At 34.0% G+C, this 19,408-nt stretch overlaps 2 protein-coding genes and 1 non-coding gene across 3 annotated transcripts; 2 read left to right on the top strand and 1 right to left on the bottom strand.

Annotated features, from left to right (window-relative positions):
- Positions 1-1,649: 1,649 nt before the first annotated feature.
- Positions 1,650-11,291, bottom strand: LOC146942674 (adaptin family protein). Its single transcript, XM_085756737.1, has 11 exons — positions 11,063-11,291; positions 10,135-10,651; positions 8,464-8,588; positions 7,809-8,007; positions 6,373-6,601; positions 6,048-6,214; positions 5,676-5,885; positions 4,553-4,663; positions 4,248-4,424; positions 2,668-3,108; positions 1,650-2,325 (listed from the first exon to the last, which is right to left on the bottom strand). The coding sequence occupies exons 1-11, from the start codon at positions 11,116-11,118 to the stop codon at positions 2,035-2,037; spliced, it is 2,523 nt and encodes an 840-aa protein (XP_085612863.1). The 5' UTR covers positions 11,119-11,291; the 3' UTR covers positions 1,650-2,034.
- A 4,017-nt stretch (positions 11,292-15,308) lies between these two features.
- On the top strand, positions 15,309-18,238 carry LOC146942673 (P-loop containing nucleoside triphosphate hydrolases superfamily protein). Its single transcript, XM_085756733.1, has 4 exons — positions 15,309-15,798; positions 15,891-15,960; positions 16,746-16,908; positions 17,830-18,238. Exons 1-4 carry the CDS (start codon positions 15,345-15,347, stop codon positions 18,046-18,048), a joined length of 906 nt encoding a protein of 301 aa, XP_085612859.1. The 5' UTR covers positions 15,309-15,344; the 3' UTR covers positions 18,049-18,238.
- Positions 18,239-19,335: 1,097 nt separating this feature from the next.
- TRNAF-GAA (transfer RNA phenylalanine (anticodon GAA)) lies at positions 19,336-19,408 on the top strand. Its single transcript has one exon. It is a non-coding gene; the product is annotated as a tRNA-Phe (tRNA).

Raw genomic sequence — 19,408 nt, 5'->3', positions numbered from 1 at the left:
TGTATTGAAATAGATATTATGAATTATTTAACAAAATTGTCTTTAATAAATGTTTTGTGAAAGATATCTGCAAGAATAAAAAGTAATAAATACTTCCTCCGTCCCATATTATAAGCAAAAAAAAAAGTCACACCTATTAAGAAAATTAAAACATGAAAAGGAGTTGTTATAAACTGTAGTAGTTTATAACATAGTTTTTTGTGTTATCTTTGAAATAAGTTATATAGGAAGATGCAAAAACAATTTTCATTGGCAGTTGATTATAGAGAAAATGAAAAGGAGGGCAAATTGAATGCACTTTACATTTAATTTTCCTTTGGAAAAGATAATTTTTTGAAAAAACATAATTAAATATGATAAAAGTTTGTCTTTTTTGTTTATAATTTGGGACAAAGAAAACGAGTTTTTTTGCTTATAATTTAGGACGGAGGGAGTAGTTAAGAATATAATAGAAAAGTAACATTAATGTTTTATTGATATTGTAAAATAATTTATAATTTTGTACATTTTTTTTTCAAACGACTTGTAATTTTGAACGAATGGAGTATTACTTACTCCATTGTATGCTCATGGTCTAAACTCTAAAAGATTATTGGAACACAACTTAGGGTTCGAAATCCAAATATAAGGAGAAATTTTGTATGCTCAGGTCAGGGAGTATTGGAACACGACTTAGGGAGTATTTCTTACTCCATTGTATGCTAAGTTAAACCGTCTCTTCTTAAAAGTTTTATAAGAGAAATTTTGTTCTTACCTTGAGTTCTCTATTTAACACAAATTAAATAGTTAATAAATTTGTTCTCATTAGTGAGATATAATACCGAAATTTTGTTCTTAGTCTCGAGAAAGATTCTAAAATTCTCCTTATTGGTCTTATTGTTCAATTCGGGATAGCAAGGTGTAACCATTTCATGGATAATTTTGTATTTTTTATAAAAATAATTTTGTATTTTTTATAAAACTCATTAATAATGTGGGAATCATTATGTGCCTCTATCACTACAAAAAGATTAATTTTCTTATTTAAATGATTTTTCAATTTCAGTTACAAAAAATGACATGTCAAGCGTATCATTTTAATTTTTCAAAATTGTTTACATAATTTTGAATTAATCAAAGTTACTAAAGTTTATAGTTAACGTTTGTTCACTTGACAAGTATACTAAAATCATTTCTTCAAAAAAAAAGTATACTAAAATCATGTTACAATGTAAGAATATTTCTGAGTAAGCTCAAACATAATTCGGAATATGAAATTGTAAAGTATTAAAACGTAGAATTTGACATCTGCAGTAACAAATAACCAAAAAGATCAAGACTCGATACTTTCAAATCATCCTTTAAAACTTTTCAAATAAATCATTTTCAATAGCATGATAATATATTTAATTTATAGAAATTAAGAAGTATCATTTGGCTCAAGAATGACAAAGTCTATTGAGCGAGATAATTCATTATGTTTTTATATCATTTTTAATTTCCAAGTGAGTTTAGCTGCTAATTTTATATAATATTTCAAAATCAATTAGTAACTTATCATCACAACTCTTAAAAAAAAACTTATCATCACAACTCCCATCGAGAGGAGAAAGAAAAAAAAAAAAAAAGGGCTAAAAAAGGAGACACCGCAGGCACCTTGCATCATTAGATATAGAAAAGGGTCCAAATCACATTTCAACATCAATTCCGCACCAAATTTAATCGCGGCGCAATCAATGCCGTAGAACACAATAATCGCTTGAATAAACGTTAGTACAAAACAACAGAAAGCCTCTACACACTTGCAACCCAGACTCATGTTTTCTACGACTGAATATCATCTAATGAATCACGATGTTGGATTGGATACAAAAAGCTACAAAAACTTTCAGTAATGAAATCCCCCTGCATTGTTATACACTGATCTGGTCCGTTTTAGGGGAGGGGGATTAGTGTGGAGCCCATATCTATCTCCATTTCTTTATATATTCAAACCAGGATTCCAAAATTTCATTATTGTCGACTCCACAGCTCAAAAGTATGCACCATTAAGTTTCAGGGCAAACCAAATTTGGACAAAGCTGATTGGAATAATGTTGAGAATGCCTGTGATGAGCTTTGGTCATCAGCCTTTATTTTAATCTGTGACTTGGCGGATGATGTGTTGATTATACACTCTACAAGATATATTGATGTTTCTTCTGCTTTTTGAGCAAAGAAAAAGAACTTGAAATTAGGAGACTGGCCGCCGGATGCAATGCACTGTATTGAATGACTTTGCATGTGCCGTAGGAGTGCATTGGGAGTCGTCAATGATGCAATTGCAAGAGGGCTTAAAGAATATTCCTGCATCATATTATTAAATTTAAATGTTACAAACCACAGATAAACCAATATACTGGACATTTTTTGGTGTTGGAGAGATAGTCAAAGAAAAAGAGAAAAGATACAGTGCAATTTAAAAAATCTCTAGGGATCAATTTTGATGCATTGTTGGTGCAAAGTAAAATTACATTTTGACTCATCCATTAATGTGTTGTCATATTATTTAATGAGTTTGATAATGACTACTCATGACTTGAATCAAAATCATTAGGTGATGTGGCAAGACTTTACTGGTTGAACAATTATGTTAAGTCAATGATGTTATATTAACAAAACTGAGATTATTATAGTTTCAAAGCAAACCTCTGATAAGGATATTGGTAGTTGACGCCATTTCTGCTGAAATGTGCCAGGATCCAGTACAGCTTTTGGGTTGAGGGTCAACGGGGGAGGTGACGGTGTGCTTACAGTCCCAACTGAAAAATCTAAACCAAGCAGATCATCAATTGCCAATGCTTGGCTAGTCGTGCTGGTACTTGAAAATGCCAAATCTGCAAGCGGTTGTGAAGCTGCTGAAGGGGCAGACCCATTATAGGAAGGAGCATTATAGGCAGAACCATTGCTTCCAGTATCTCTCACATCATCTTTTTCCGTGGTACTTAGAAGCAGATCCTTGTCATTTGCCTCCACTCTCTGCGCAGGAACAACAGAATCTCCGGATTCCGCACTAATAGACAGATTGCCAAGTTCATCTGAAAACTCAAATGTCCCTCGGTGTTCCTTATCAGTGAACATGTAAGAAGGCTGGATGAATTTGACATCGTTAGTTTGACAGAATATAATATAGAAGAGAGGGAAGGGAAGAAATAGACAAGGATCGGTGTAATATAAACATGTTTCAAATATCAATAATAAAAGCAAGGTGTTAGCCTGCCACAGTGTAAGCTGTAGCCCTCAAGCCAAGGCATAGAAGCACAAGTTTAGATGAATGAGGTTTCATATTATTGAAATATTAAAAATAAATTCTAAAGTAAAACGAAGTACAAACTCAAAAATAATTATTTAGAATGTCAAGGTTATTACGGTTGACGCAAGACTCAACATGACATCATTCACCAAAAATAAATAAAAAGGTTCAATGTGACATGATTAGAAGTCAAGGTTATTTTACAGGGGAGAAACACAGTTTAAATGGTAACATGACCCGTTTATCATATTTTCCCTCATTTTGCCGTTATATCAATTTACATGAAGCACAGACTCCAACAAGGAGACGTCAACATCGTTAATGTCAAAGACACAAGACACCGATACATACACACAAACACATATGTGTGTGTGTGAATATATATATATATATTAATTAATTAATTAAATAAATTACATACATCATTTAAAAAATATCTAATTTGAAAATGGAAAAATAATTCATCAAGAAAATTGAGCCATCTGTTTGATTACAAAAAAAATCACAAAATATTAGTCATCCAATTCCTACCGAAAAACTATAAATAATGTAATCAAATTTAACGATCTTTAACCTCCTCATTGATCATCATCCTTTAATGTTGTAGAAGAATAAATGCATATGTGAAAAGACGTGCATATGCGAGAATTTTTTATGAGCCTAAATATAAAATATTGTCATATTACTTTTAAAAGTTTTCTTTGTTAGAACATGTATCCATTATTACCATATGTCTGAGAAATGTCCAAAGTGTGTTGAATCAAAACAAAACAAAACAAAAAAATTGGACACTTGTCTGAGTAGTCCGATACATGTCGTACGTGTGTCGGGCACCGACATGGGGACACGCCTAACCTCAGCAGTGTTAGTGCTTCATAGATAAAACGGAAAATATTATTGCAGTAAATTTTGCCCGAAATGGCTTCAAGTTTAAAATCAATCCAGACTGAATGTGGTAAGTCAGTAAATTAGTTACCTTTTGGTATACAACAGACAAACTGTTAAATTCATCAAATATGCGATCTTTAACTTCACTGCTCTGAGTATCAGCAAATACGGAAACTGCTTGTTTTGGAGGGTTCACCACACTCTCAGCCACCGATACATTGTGTTGTAGAAGCCTGTAATAAAATAAGGCCCTATCATGAACATCCTGCAATCAACAAAAGCTCATGTAACATAATGTTGTGACACAAACAAATATCTTCTACTATTATCCACAAATATCTAATCGCATTGTTTTGACAATTCAAATAGTAAGTAGTAAATAACAACTCAAACCTGGTGAAAATCAGCAAGACCAGCGGCCAGTGCAGCTCCCAGTGCTTTCTGAGTCTCGGGGGGTCTCTTAAAGAAACACTTCATTACTGCAGTAAGAAGATGCAAGCGAACCTGCATCAAGACACTCATTTTTCAATTAAGTATAGAAAAAGACATGAAATATCTCCTATTATTTATCAAATTAAAAAAAAAAAAAAAAAGATTTGGTGAGCAACTGCAAGGATGTGTCGATGATGTATGCATATTCTCTATTATAGGAAAATCAAAGCAGTGAGTTGAATCTTAGGCTGGTTCCGCTCAAAGCAGACGGAAATGCAAACTGAACTGGTCAAAGTCACAGCTCGAAGATTTTGCCAAACTCACTAGAGCAGGACTGTTTAACACAAAAAACTTAATTGTGAAGTTTATTACCGAAATTGCATAGCAAGTAAGTCATGGGCAGCATACTCACTTCTCTCACATCTTATATAACAACTTTGAATCGATAACTTAATAGCAATGCTCTGTGGGACTTGACAACTATTGTCTAGTATGACCCGTGGAACTTAACACCTAATATCAAGGCTCCAGCCACAATTGCGTCTTATATTACAGAGGGGACGACTTCTGGCACTAGAGCTAGCTAATGTGAGACTTCCTGATATCAACAGCCGGGATCAGCCATAGTTTTTAAGTGTCTTCCCTCTTCAAATTTCAAAATCATACAACATTAAACTAATCACTTGTAGTAAATATTTGAATTGTTTTACAAGAATTTTGCTAGGACACATTTTCATTAACCAATACTGTAGCGATGTTCTAAATAGTTATCGGTCTATATATAGTCACCTTATCTTGTCTTGTAAACTGAATTATGGCTTGAACTTTGAAAAAGCGTTCATGCTTAACAGGTTATTTTATATGAGAGTATATACATTAAAATTCAACTGAGAAATGAGAAAGTTATCTATCATTCAAGACCAAAGAGCCGGTTAGAGGTATAATATAAAACCATTCATATGATTTCAATTAACGGCTTAAATTTTTGGGATAGTTGGATCATGAAGGCCTAAAATGCAGAAATTTAAATCGCAAATGTGTGGACATTACAAGACTGCAAATCACAAAAAGTTATGTATACTACCTCGGCAGAATGCTCCTCGTCCCAATTTTCAACCAGACTTTCCAAGACATACGGAGCATCATGCATGTCTTGAGAATATTCCCCCAGCATCCATATGAGAGCTGCCTTAGCCTTAGGTTCTTGGACATTGTTGCTACTGATATTCCCTACAACAGCAATACAATCTTGACTCCATTGAGGATATTTTCTTAGAAGATCTTTCACAAGCACCTGCATAAAATGAACTTTCGAACTGGTTACTCTATTCTACCATTACCAGGTCAAAACAATATGTCATGATTTTATCACGCGTTCGTATATTAACATGAAGCGGTACAATATTACTCTTGGGCAAAAATGCCAGGGTATCTAGCAAGTATTTGTCATGTTTACCAGAGCTTCAGACGTAACATAGTCCTTTTCCATCTCCAGAAACTGCAGAAGCCGATCAACAATAGCATTGACATCATACTGCTGCAATGCTATCTTTCCAACAGCCCGAATTGATTCCCTTGCAATTGGGATGTCAACATTTGCAGCATATTCACATAATTCTGTCACTGTAGTTGGACACAAAAATTTCTTATATAAGCATTACCAAAAAGAAAGGGAATTAATCAAACCGGTGAACAAAACATCAAATTGAAAAATGCAATGGTCACAATTTCTCGCTCTCCTAATCCCCTTTTTTCTCTAGCACATTGGGGGAGTTACTTACCTATCTCATAGGTGTTACTTTCATTTGCAACTGCAGTCAGCATTTCAAGCTTCAACTTTTTGACATATGATGGCTCGTTATACTGGCAATAGAAGTGTTTGTAGTCCGAGGAAAATATATATGGTGCACGCATTACCAAGAGATGCAGGTGGCTTAGAATTGCATAAGATTGTTCCGGACTTCCTGAGCTCACTTGAGTTAAGAGAGGGGCTTTGATACGCTCATATACCTTAAACAAAAATAAGTTGCATCAGAAATCACATTGCTTCTGGCAAGCAACCAAAGATGAAAAGATACAGTCAAAAATAACTACAAGATCAAATCAAAATAATGAACATGATAGTTTAAATAGGTTTCCATGTAATCAAGCTGAGCCTTATGCAAATATGGTTAAATAAGCTTGACACTGATCATGAGTTGAAATAAAATAGCCCCCTCGTTTGTTAAACAGTTTAATCCCTAATATTCACATATGATATACTGAAATTACACATTTGTTCTCATACAAACAAACAAATTTTAATGTATAAGTGTATGGAAGAGTTTGTTTGAACTTATATTATGATATGAATAAACACTTGTATAAGTGTATGGAAAAGCTTATAAAATATTTTGTAATATGTCTATTACTATTTTCCACTTATACCATGTATGAGCTCCACAAGATGGCTCACAGAAACAGCTTATACAGAGTTTATGTGGACTTCACTCTCATTTCCTCTTCTATGGTAAGTAAACAATTTATGCATAAACTCCTACATGATCAGCACTTATTGAATAAGTATTTACTTAAGCTATTTATGCTGACAAGATTTAAAAACCATAAACAAAAACAAGAATTAAAAACACAGAAATGGAGCCAAATGAAAAAGTTATCAATAATTAAACTGCTCATGAGCTGAACAAGCCAATCATCCTAGTTAAATATACTAAACCAGCTTTACTATACTGCTCAGGCTTTATTTATCAATACAGAATCTACGGTGAACTGAGCCAAACTGGTTTCAACCAAAGGAACACGCAGATAGCTCAGTTTACTTGCAAATCTAAGTCTAAGGTTAACACTACCCAGTTATGTGTCCATGTATGAATACCACAAGCATCGCCTTACAGAACCTTAAGGAACTGAGCTAAATTAGTTTCAACCAAAGGAACTCACAGATAGCTCAGTTTACTTGCACCTCTAAGTCTAAGGTTAACACTGCCCAGTTATGTGTCCATGTATGAATACCACAAGCATCGCCTTACAGAACCTTAATGACAAATACATGTCCCCCGTGTATGATTCAGTGAGCTACTAAAAGTAAAGTCATATGGAAAAATAATCAACTGAAAAGTAAAGTTGTATGGAAAAATAATCACACAAAAACTATGTTGTAAAGAAAAACAGGTAGAATAAATGATGTTTTCACACATACACACAGATCAATACATACCTGCTGATGTACATCAGCCATAGATAAAGTCAAGTGCAGGAATACTTTTGTAGTTGCCAAGACAACAGCACCATTTGCATGCTGTAGTCTATCTTCAAGGAGATTCATTATATCAAATATTTCACTGTTATCTGATGGAATGTACTTGGCCACCAATTCCATCACAAGACATTGTGCCCATTCACTAAATTCCTTAATGCTGCACGTAGCAAACAAAAGACACCAATAAGTTGTTGAAAAATTAGTATTTTTTGCAAGATACTACAGCTGCTTTTATCTCTTATGCCTGCCACAATGAGAAAGACATTTTATAGTCTAAAATAAACAAAATAAGCAATTAAGGTAATTAAAAATTCTTATCCACATTTGTGAAGTCACTATTCAGTCAACCAAATACTCCCACAATCATATTACCTAGAATAACTGATTTATAATTGTATGCAAGGAGAAAGAAGCTAATATACTGGCAGATTATACAGTAATTATAACTTATAGCATTTGTCAAAATGAGAAATAGAACGGTGCAAAATAATTTTAAAATGGGAACCCCGGAGGAGGGTGGTTTTGAAGCTTCAGTATATCTGAAAAACATAAATTATGCACCTCAGCTTTCTAAAGGAGTTCAATGGATATCGGAAAGCATTGAAAAGATTACCGATTCAGAAGGTAATAAACAATTGGCTTGCTATGCAGAGTTTCTCTCTCCCTAGCTGCTTCCTCTGAGGTGGTTGACTCTAAGGTCCAAATTTCTTGTAAAGCAGACAAACAATTTGCAACTACCTGATGAAACAAACAAGATCATGTTGTGCAGATCATTTGGCAAATGCAGTTATTTCAATTTTTTTTAAATAGGAAGACATTTACTGTCCTGATATATATGTGAACAACAAATGAAAAGCAATAGAAAGAACAAAAAAAGGAACATTCATTTTTAAGGAACCTAAAAAGGTAAAGGATATGGTAGTTAGAGAAAGTGGAAGTTCAGCTTAAACATGTATATTCATTTCACTTTGACAAGTGATGACGGATTAAACTCGCACATGACAAAAGAAACATGAATAAGAAAATGAGAACAGCTTCAATCTTTTATATTGTATCTTTTTTTTACGGGCTTTAATATTGCTACTTTAGGATTAAGGAAATCAGATATCTCTAATGAAGCTATAAAGAAGAAAATAGAAAAGTTCACAGAACAAGTTGCAGCGCCTGATAATAGCATTGCTTACAACAGCATAGAAAGTTGACATGCTCATCCAAATAATGTTAAGGAAAAAAAAACTAAAAACGAGCCAATTTATAGTATAGAGTACAAATAGATGGATCTATTCTATAAGTGATGGGAGCAATCAATCCATGTCCAGTAGAGGGGGATCATACTATAACATAAACTGGAGTAGTTTCCGAAGAAATAAAGAGCCAAAGCTCCCAACTACGGAGGTAACTACTAGCCCAAAGCACAAGCCAAAACATAAATGTAATATCCACTACATTACTTTTACCCTTTCTCTCTCCAGTAACTACACCAAGAAACCGATTTACGTTAACTATACATTGGACTATGTAGATTAGCTTGGTTCTAGGGGAATCTCTTAGCTCTTCACAAAGTTGATGATTAAGGGTGCGTTTGATTTGCTAAAAAACAGGGGACTAAACAGGACAACTTTTTTTTCGTACCCTGTTTGATTTAGAACAGGTCATGGGATTGAACAAGACAGGTAGCAAGAGACTGGACAAAAACAGGAACTCTTGTCCCTCTCTAAAAAACCATGAGACAACTTTTTGTCCGGAGTACAGACTACCAGAATATCAAAATACCCTTTTATTTTCCAGCATAAAATATTATCTCTTTATCTTTCTCCAGTATAGTTTTGTCTTGTCCTGTACTATTTTGTCTTGTACTGTTCTGTCCAGTACTAACTTTTTTACAAATCAAGTGCACCCTAAGTACATGCCTCCATGCTTGGGAACGACCAATCACTATCCGGTACAAGGGAATTATACTCGAATGTAAAATGAAGTGTGGTTACAGATGAAAATAAGAGCCAAACCCCTCCATTTCCCAACTAAGGAAGTAACTTCTAGCCCAAAGCACAGGCCCAAAAAAATGTAATAGCTCCTAAACTAGCTCCTCCCTCAATTTACATTCATTTTTACCTTTTCTCTTTCCAGTAAAAAACTCCTCGAAGAAACCGATTTACATAAATCATTAGACTATGTAGATTAGCTTGGTTCTATAGGAACCTCTTAAACCTTCACGAAGTTGAACAGAACTGTTGTGATTTATCATATGCTGATGATTAGGTTACCATAAAAGCACAATCCTTACCTGAGTATCCTGGTCATTGAGCATCAAATGCTTCAACGTTTCTGGAAAATCTGCATCAATACACGTGGAGGCTGATATGTGATACAGTTTCAAAACACCGATTACTGCCACCGTCCTGACATAACTATTATTATCCTTCAACCCTGACCCTAAAGGCCCAACCAAATACTCCACCAAGTTCGCCACTCGAAGTGAACACAAACTCCTTAATGCCAGTCCTCGGATCATCGGATCCTGATCCTTACAATCCCTTTGAAGAAAATTAATCGTCAAAAGAGCAAGATCCGGATTAACCTTAGCATAGTTTCCAACATACAGGTAACACATTTTCTTCAAAACAATGTCTGATGTTGCTGAACACATTACCATCTCACCAAAGAGAGACGAAACATCAATACCTATAGTCATGTTTGATATCACCTTCTTGTAAAGATCCCTCTTAGAGTCATCAGTACCCGGAGCTCGACTCCCAGCAAGCTGCCGTAGCTGTAATTTTAGATCAGATACTTCACTCTTCCTGGTTAAAATTAAATGTTAGGTCAGAACTCGAAGAACTATAACTATATGAGATAATTTTAAACAATCCACCACATTAACATAAGATAATTGTGATATCAATAATGGATAACAAATTTCATTTATAAAAAAAATAATATAAAACTAGTAATAGCTAAATGCACGAACTCGTGAAAGTTAAAATTCAACGGCATTGGATCTTCAATGTTCATGAAAACCTAGAATTTGCGTATATGAATGTAAGCGAATACATGTTGTGATATAAAAACAAAATTAGATGCAATTTCGTGTTTGCTAAGATCCAAAAAGCGGCAATTGCGATGTAATTTGTTCTATCGATGAGTCCAAATTGAATTTGTAGATCATATGAATAGAAAATTAGTAAGATGAAGAGATGAGTGAGGGAACGGACCCGGACGGTTGCGACGGCGAAGGAGATCGATTAGATTGCGGTGGTGCAGGAGCCATAGCCACTGGAAGTTGACTTGCAAACGCTCCTCGGGAAATTCGCGCCGTCTTTGAAGAAAGTGAGATCTAACCAACAAGGATGGAAGATGAAGATCGATAGTTGGAGTTTTTTGCAGTGATGATTATTAAGCTTGTACACTCACTTTTTTCATCAAAAATGGCGAAAAAACTATGAAAAAATTATATAATTGAAAGTCAAAATTATTATTACATCTGCAGATACGGTTTCGACGTAGTAGAAGCTGACGTGGCAATATCTGATTGCTTTTTATTTCTCTTTTTTTACCCCCCAGCACAAGATCTCCAAACTAGATAATTCATTCATCGTTAAAAGTTTTTTTTTTTTTTTTGCAAGAATTTCATCGTTAAAAGGTTAATTTTTAAGTTTTCTTTTTTTTTTTTGCAAGAATTTCATCGTTAAAAGGTTAATTTTTTTTTTAAATAGTCTAATGTATCAATCTTAAACTAAATAAGTAACAAATCTATGATTTAAATACGGTCTTAAATATGACCAATTGAATTATATTCTCCTATGCAACGGTTAAGTACATACATTTTTCGGTCACTATTATAAGTAAAAATCTACATTTTAGATTCATTCAATAAATTATAAATGTGGTTTACATTATAAATCACATGCATTATTTATTGAATGAAATTAAGATACAAATTTTTACTTATAATAGTGACCGGAGTGTGTACATTCTTCCAAGTGTAACAAAAACATAATACAAATTCACTTATTTATCATATGAAAAAATACAAAAAGAAGTTAGTTACACTTAAGACACGTATCACCAATTGTCTAAAAAATTATCTCAAATAAAACAAATTATAATAAAAGTAATTTAAGCTAAATAGGATAGTTCAATTGGTTTGAGTCGAGTGATAAAGAGTTGAATGTTTCATTTTCATACCCGGGTGGAGGTAAAAATAATAATTTAACATTTAAAAAAAACTTAACATTATTAAGAGTGCAAAAATACAAGATAGTTGGCTACAAATACCCCACTTGGTCGGGGTGGTCAAAGAGGGGTGGGAACCAAATGAAAAATTGAAGGTTGTTGATAGAGCTCTGAAGTATTTTAATAAGTTACGAGGATAACGGCGACGAAAGAGGATGAGGTTCAAGGAAGAACTCAACGAATGTAACCATGACATGGATAGATTATGGGGTTGGCAAAATGAAGATAACGGTCGAAGATACCATGAGTTGAACGAGAAACATGCAATATTACCAAATCAAGAATAAACTTGTTGAACCTACTTAGATTGGTTTGGTGTTCGTTTGGGACCTTAGACTGCGCTTCTTCTGATTCTCTGCGGTATCAATTTGGACGAACTAATTTAGTTTCATCAAAAAGAAAAAAGAATAAACCTTTATATAGAGCAATTTTGTGTTTTTAACTAGTTAATTGTCCCTGCCCCAATATGAACAATGTTTGCCCCTTTGTGCGCTCCAATCTAACTATATTGTACTCAGATTGCAAAAGTAAATTGTCGATCTTACGCGACAGTTGTGTCGACGTAGGACCTTGATTGTTATCTGTGTCGATCTCATGATCAAAATTCGTTAGCAAGGAAAAAAAATTTAGAATAGACATCAAAGGTGCTTTATAATTATACTAGTTTAGGGAAGTTCAACATTAGTGCTCAAAAGCAAATCTCGTAAGAAAAAACTTCAGAATAGACATCAAAGGTGCTTTATAATCACTAGTTTAGGGAAGTTCAAAATTAGTGCTCAAAAGAAAATCTCATCCATGCAGATTTAAGATAAAATTTTGATATCATAATTGAATTAAACGATACTTAAGATTGTAGATCAGGTAAATTAAAAATGCAAGTCAAAAAATACGAAAGAACGAAATCCTGAGCATTGCAAGCAAGATCAAAATGAACTTCAAAACGAAAAGTTCAAAAAATACAAATGAATGACGACATAATATAAAGGTGTCTGGAATACTTATGTATCCGAAAATGTAATATTAAAGATGTTAGAATCCTATTACCAAAAAAAAAAAAAAAGATGTTAGAATCCTTGTTCAAATTTGTAATAGACTATCAATATGTATTAAATCAACATCACAGCAAAATCGAAAATCAAAATCCCGCATCAAGACCAATTTCGTGAACAACTAAACTACATAGAAAAAAAAAATCAAACCTGTTGTTAAAAATCACTTAAGTGAGTTGATTTAAGAGTGAATCATCAACTTCGTCTCTGAATTTGCAAGCATCAGCCAAAATCGTCCCTAAATTTTGCGAAATATCAATTTCGTCCTTGAATTTGTAAAATGTTAATCAATTTCGTCCTTCCAGTTAACTGGGGTGTTAACGGAGCTGACGTGGCCGTTAACCTCTCACATGGACTGCCATGTCAGAAGCCACGCAAAAAGGGACTAATATGGCCGATTGTAACCAACATTTTCAAGGACTAATTTGACTGATTTGCAGAAAATGTAAGAATGTCATCTTCCCCAACGGCTATTTCTTCCCCAAATGTATAAAACTGGAACCCTGATTTTACAATATTTAATCCACACTCCAAAATTCCCAAAAATTATTCCAATAATTAGTGGTAACGTTCTTCCCCAATTGAAATAACCTCAAACTATGGTTATCCATCAAATTGATATCTAGATTATGTTAAAAAACATCAAATCAGTCCTTGAATTATATAACCAACTATCAGTTTGGTCCTTGAAAGGCAAGCTTTGCAGAACAAAATACAAAACGTAGAAAACACAACTTGATCTTTGAAAACTAAAAACGAAAATAAAAAAACGGCCAAAAAAATGGTGAAAACGAACAGGAGAATGTGAGATGGACGTGAGACTTACCTTAACCAAAGACCGTTTCGTTCTTCAAAAACCTACCGTTGATCGCCGACGAGGATGATGATTTTGGAGAGGAGAAGGTGATGAAGGTTTTAGCGGGAAGGAGAAAGGTCAGGGACTGTTTTGATGAGTATGACAGAAATCAGAGGAAGGAAGGTAAGGATAAAACAGGGGTAAAAATGGAAAAGCAGAAAAAATTGCATTTGAAAAGTGAAAACTGAATTTTTTGCGTTTCCATCGATTTAGTCCTTGTACCTGTGGTTTTTTTTTTTTACATGTGTACATGGACGTGAGAGAAATTCAAAGACGAAATTGATATTTCGCAAAATTTGAGACCACTTTGGCTGATGCTTACAAATTCAAGGAGGAAGTTGATTTAATGGTTTATTCTTAGACCATTTACAATGGCTTGTTGAATGCCATTTTCAACATGTTGAAACCATTGTAGATGGTTGTCGAAGATGATGTGGATGAAAGAGGGTGTTGAAAGGATTCAACATGTTGAAAGCTGGTCCGCATACGCCACATGGCTTGCTACGATTGGCTGCTTGGATTTTTATCTTCTTAATAATTTGGACTCAATTATTTCATTGCAAATAAAAAAAAATTAATTTATTTTTTTACCAAAATTCGTGATTTTGTTTTCTCTACAAATAGAGACTTGGATCATTTGATTTGGACACAGAAAAAAAACTAAGTTTTTCACTCTCTTAAGTTATTTGTGTGTCGCATGCTTAGTTTGTTGTATTGCATTTTAAGTTAAGAAAATAAAAATAAATTATTTTACAAAATTTCGTTTTTCCAAAAACACTAAAAAATAAATTGTTAATTGTATTATTTTAATTTAATTATAATCGATAATTATAATTTTATGCAATTATAAAAACAAAAATTAAATAAGAACAAGAAATAAAAAGTGGTGGGGTAGGGTGTTGAATGAAAACCATTGGAGAGGTAAAAATTGAATGAGTGTTGAATTAAGAGAGAGAAAATGATGTGGAGTGTTGGGAATTGAAAAAGTGGGTGTTGAAAGAGAAAATACATGGTCTTAGAAAAAGAGAAATGATATTTGTACAACCATTTTGATACAACTTTTGTACAACTTTCTCTCTCATACTCACATTATGTTTTTATTCTCTCTCTTCCTTTTTCTATCACTATTGTTTTTGACCAATGAGAAGAGAGAACAACAAAGTTGTCTTAAATGTTGTACTAAAATGGTTGTCAAAATATCATTATTCTTAGAAAAATGTACACATATCCTTCCATCTGTGAGGTTACCCAAGCAAAAACTCCCACTTGAGAAACCGACCGTATCGCGAGCAAAAACACTCACCGCTGAGATATTTCCACAACACCGCGTCCGCGTGTTTCTCAATAGAGTGTGATATGGTTGTCCTTCATCTACCAAGGTTATCCTTTTCCCTTTTCACAATTTCATCTTCCTCATTTTCTCGCAGACTCTATTCAACAAACACCTTAACCACACTCTTAAACAAACCACCAAAATCATCTCTCACAACTTCAGAACCAAATCTAGAACCCATAATAACCCCTAAAACCGAACCCTTATCACTCGAAAAACTCTTCATTCCTCCAAACACTCATGTCACTCACGACAACGCAAGAATCTTAAACGGTTCAAATATATTACTCAGTAACTACGCCAATGATGCTCAAATTATACTAGCAGATTTTGTCAAAAGCAGTGTTAGAACCGAAGATTGTCCTTCCGATGGTCTTCCTGAGTTCGCTCTTGTTGGTCGTTCCAATGTTGGGAAATCATCGCTTCTTAATTCTATTGTTCGCCGCAAGAAACTCGCTTTAACTTCAAAGAAACCTGGTCTCTTATTATTATTACACACTTTTTTTTTTTTTTAAAATTCCTTATAATTTGCGAAATTTAATGTTGATTGTATATTTTTTTGTTTGTAGGGAAGACGCAATTGATTAATCATTTTCGAGTTAATGATAGTTGGTACCTGGTTGATTTGCCTGGATATGGGTATGTATGGTTTTAAGGTTTAACCTTACAAAGCAATCTTGTTTTATGTTACAAATTTGGGGATTAACATTGGAAATAGCGACCAATATACAAACATGTTAGTATGGTTTGCGAATATTGTTTGTGAATTTTGAGTGTCAAACATCATAACAGTAGGATTCCATTATTTATAAAAAGGTTGGAAATATCGATGTTGTATTCGAGTCTCACATTGCCAAAAATTCTTGGGCCAATGGAATGCATATATGTATTTGGTCAAACTCATTTCATCTTGTGTGCCAACTTTTGAGAGTGAGATCGAAACCCGTTTAGCATAGTATTGGAACCGAATTTTGTAGGGCATAAATATGAGAGTTGTACCTAAACCCACACCACACGCGAGCATGGGTATTGAAGTTGTATTTTAGTCTCATATTGTTAAGGTTCCTTGGCTGTGCAATGTATACATGTCTTTGTGCACCCTCATTTTATGAGTTAATTTCGAGAGTGAAATTCTAGTTCATATGGTGTCTTATGATTTTTATTTAACTATTTTTTTTTTTTGTGATGTGACATTCACTTTAGTTGTTGAAATGTTCAAGTTATGTTAATGAGTCTGACATTTAATTTGTCTCTGGATCAGTTTTTTTTCATTCTTTTTTCCAATGCTAGTTTGTATGATTACTCTTTTTTTTTTCTTTCTCCTTTTCTTCAGCATAACTACAAATGAGTAGTTTAATCCTGTTCAGTTTTGTAGAAAGCTGATGACGATTGTAATTTATATGCCTTTATGTTCTTTTCATTAGGTATGCATCTGCGCCGCAGGAACTTAGAATGGATTGGGCGAAATTCACCAAAGACTATTTCCTTAACCGGTCAACATTGGTTTCGGTCTTTCTTCTAATAGATGCCAGCATTCCTGCTAAAAAGATTGATCTTGAGTATGCTGCTTGGTTGGGTGAGAATAAGGTAATGCATCAAAAATTTCTTCATTAGAAAATCTGGTGGTTATGTTGCGACTTGTGTGGAAGAATCGATAAGAGCTGAGCGGCACATTCGAGTTACTGCCATTTTATCTTTACATGCCCTGTAAACAATGTAACAATGTGTATGTACCGAGAATGGTACTTTTTAATAATTTTTAATATAGTTATGGAAACTGAAATCCGTCACTTGATTTTAAGTTGACGACATCTGTGGATCGGCCGGCTTTGCTCATCTAGAAGCCTACAACCCATCTATATAGAAGAGAAACGAAATACTGTCATAGCACATGTTAGGAGTAGTCTTTATGATATATGAACAGATAAGGGTATGTTTACAACATATATCAGTCATTACAATTTAAATATTATGAACCAAGGTAAGCGTGGACCTTGAAGAAAAGTTAATTTTGAGATTGTAGAGAGCCTCTATCTAAATAGAAGCCACGTCTAACATCAAACCTGTGTCACTCATGCTGTATTGAGAAGAGTAGTTCATCTACACCAGGTTGGACAATCAAGCTGCAATAGCACTTGATATACTCTAAAGGTCAGATCATAAAGAAGGAAAGCCTCTAGCGGTTTACCCCTCCTCTACTTTAAATAAGAACTTCCTTAAGTGATCCACTTTCCATGCCTAGGCAGTATATGTAGCACATATACACTTTTGGTTGAAGTTGTGTTTGGGTGTCCGACACATATCATTGTCTCGCACTCGCACTTGCACGACATTACATCAATGACTTTTTTTTCCTCAATTACTACCAGTGTCTATGAGTCAATTGTTTGTGTGTCTCTGCTTCATAATGATACTCCACTACTATGTCCGATGTCTAACTACTTAGTAGATTGGGGTTAACAATTTATTTTGGTAATTGACCCTGGTATAATTTAATTTTCCTTTCAGATCCCAATGACATTAATCTTCACCAAATGTGACAAAAGGAAGAAGAAAAAGAATGGAGGCAAAAGACCTGAAGATAATGTCAATGATTTTCAGGAGTTGATACGTGGCTCATTCGAAACCGTGCCTCCATGGATCATGACTAGTAATGTCACCCATCAAGGCCGTGATGAGATACTACTCCATATGGCCCAGCTCCGGAACTACTGGCTCAAGCACTAGTTTGCGGCATTATGTTGTCGGAGTTGGATTGTCCATCTTGAATACTTAAGGGTATACCTGAGTTACTTTATGTTTTACTTCGTTGCAAGTTGTAGTGTAGACTCAATGTATCCAGCCAATGATTCAAATTCTAAATTCATCTAACTACTTATGTTTATAGTAATAGAAAATGTCTTTAAATTGATTTACACTTTACGTTGTTCCAAAAATCAAATGAAATGCATTTTAATTGCCACAGCATACTAAAAATTCATCTATCTGATATTTATTCACGGCAGCTACACATTTTCAGATGGACTTACCTAATTAAAAGCCAATATTGGTTTACATGGGGTTCCTTAAAAACCCTGCAGCATACAGGGCCTGATTCAAGTAACAATTTGACATGAAATCAGGAAAAAGAAAATCCTTTGTACAACAAAAAATGTTGACAATGACACACTCTTTGATATTTCTGGAAAAATTGAAAAGACTATATCAGTGTATTAGCAAAAATCGGAAGTCAAATAGCAGTGTCATTTGTTAAGCAGATATTATGGACCACACTAAGGATATTACTTTTTGCACCACTTCGTTCCCTAAACCAATACCCTCCTTTTTCTGATTTTTTTTTCCTTTCAAAATATTCCTCTCCAGTATCAATTTTACTGTTAATAATCAAGTAATTTAAATTATTTGTACATAGGGTAATAACATAAATTACCATATGCAAAATAAATTCAATCCATTTTTTATGCGCTCCATATTTACTATCAAGGTCCAGTACAACAGCAAGTGATTGATGCACAAACTATACAAGTGTTGTTAATTTCAGAATTCCAAACTCAATTTTTCTTCTTTGTCGAACTTATTGTTCATTTGTCCTTGATTTTCTTTTTTGAGGGGTTTGTCCTTGATTGTTGATGTTGCTTTGCTAAGCAAATTATGTTCACTATTTTGTGGAATAAAATAGACACCATAATATGTTCAACTACCATGTAGTATTAGTTTAGCTGCATTTCGGATAATATGTGGTGGCTCATTGATGATGCTTCTCTCGCTGTAAAGTGGCAAAACAATATATTAATGTGAGGCTCTGGATTTAGATTGACATAATTGCACAATGATGTGGGTTTAACCTCTCATATTTTTCAGGGTTATGACTTGTGAGCCTCTGGATTGAGCCACTTCATCAAGTCTCTCCAAACACGTAAATGTTATTCATCAATATCAATATTCTGATATCTGTTTTTCATATTCAATACACGTATGCGTTAAGTAAATACATTTCAATTAACTGTACATCAAGCGGGGATAGCTCAGTTGGGAGAGCGTCAGACTGAAGATCTGAAGGTCGCGTGTTCGATCCACGCTCACCGCA

The sequence above is a fragment of the Medicago sativa genome, chromosome 3 (genome assembly GCF_051527215.1).
Source record: "Medicago sativa cultivar Bolivia chromosome 3, Bolivia_mono, whole genome shotgun sequence".
NCBI lineage: Eukaryota > Viridiplantae > Streptophyta > Magnoliopsida > Fabales > Fabaceae > Medicago > Medicago sativa.
The sequence above is the reverse complement of the archived record's forward strand: the minus strand, read 5'-3'. Positions and strand labels throughout refer to the sequence as shown.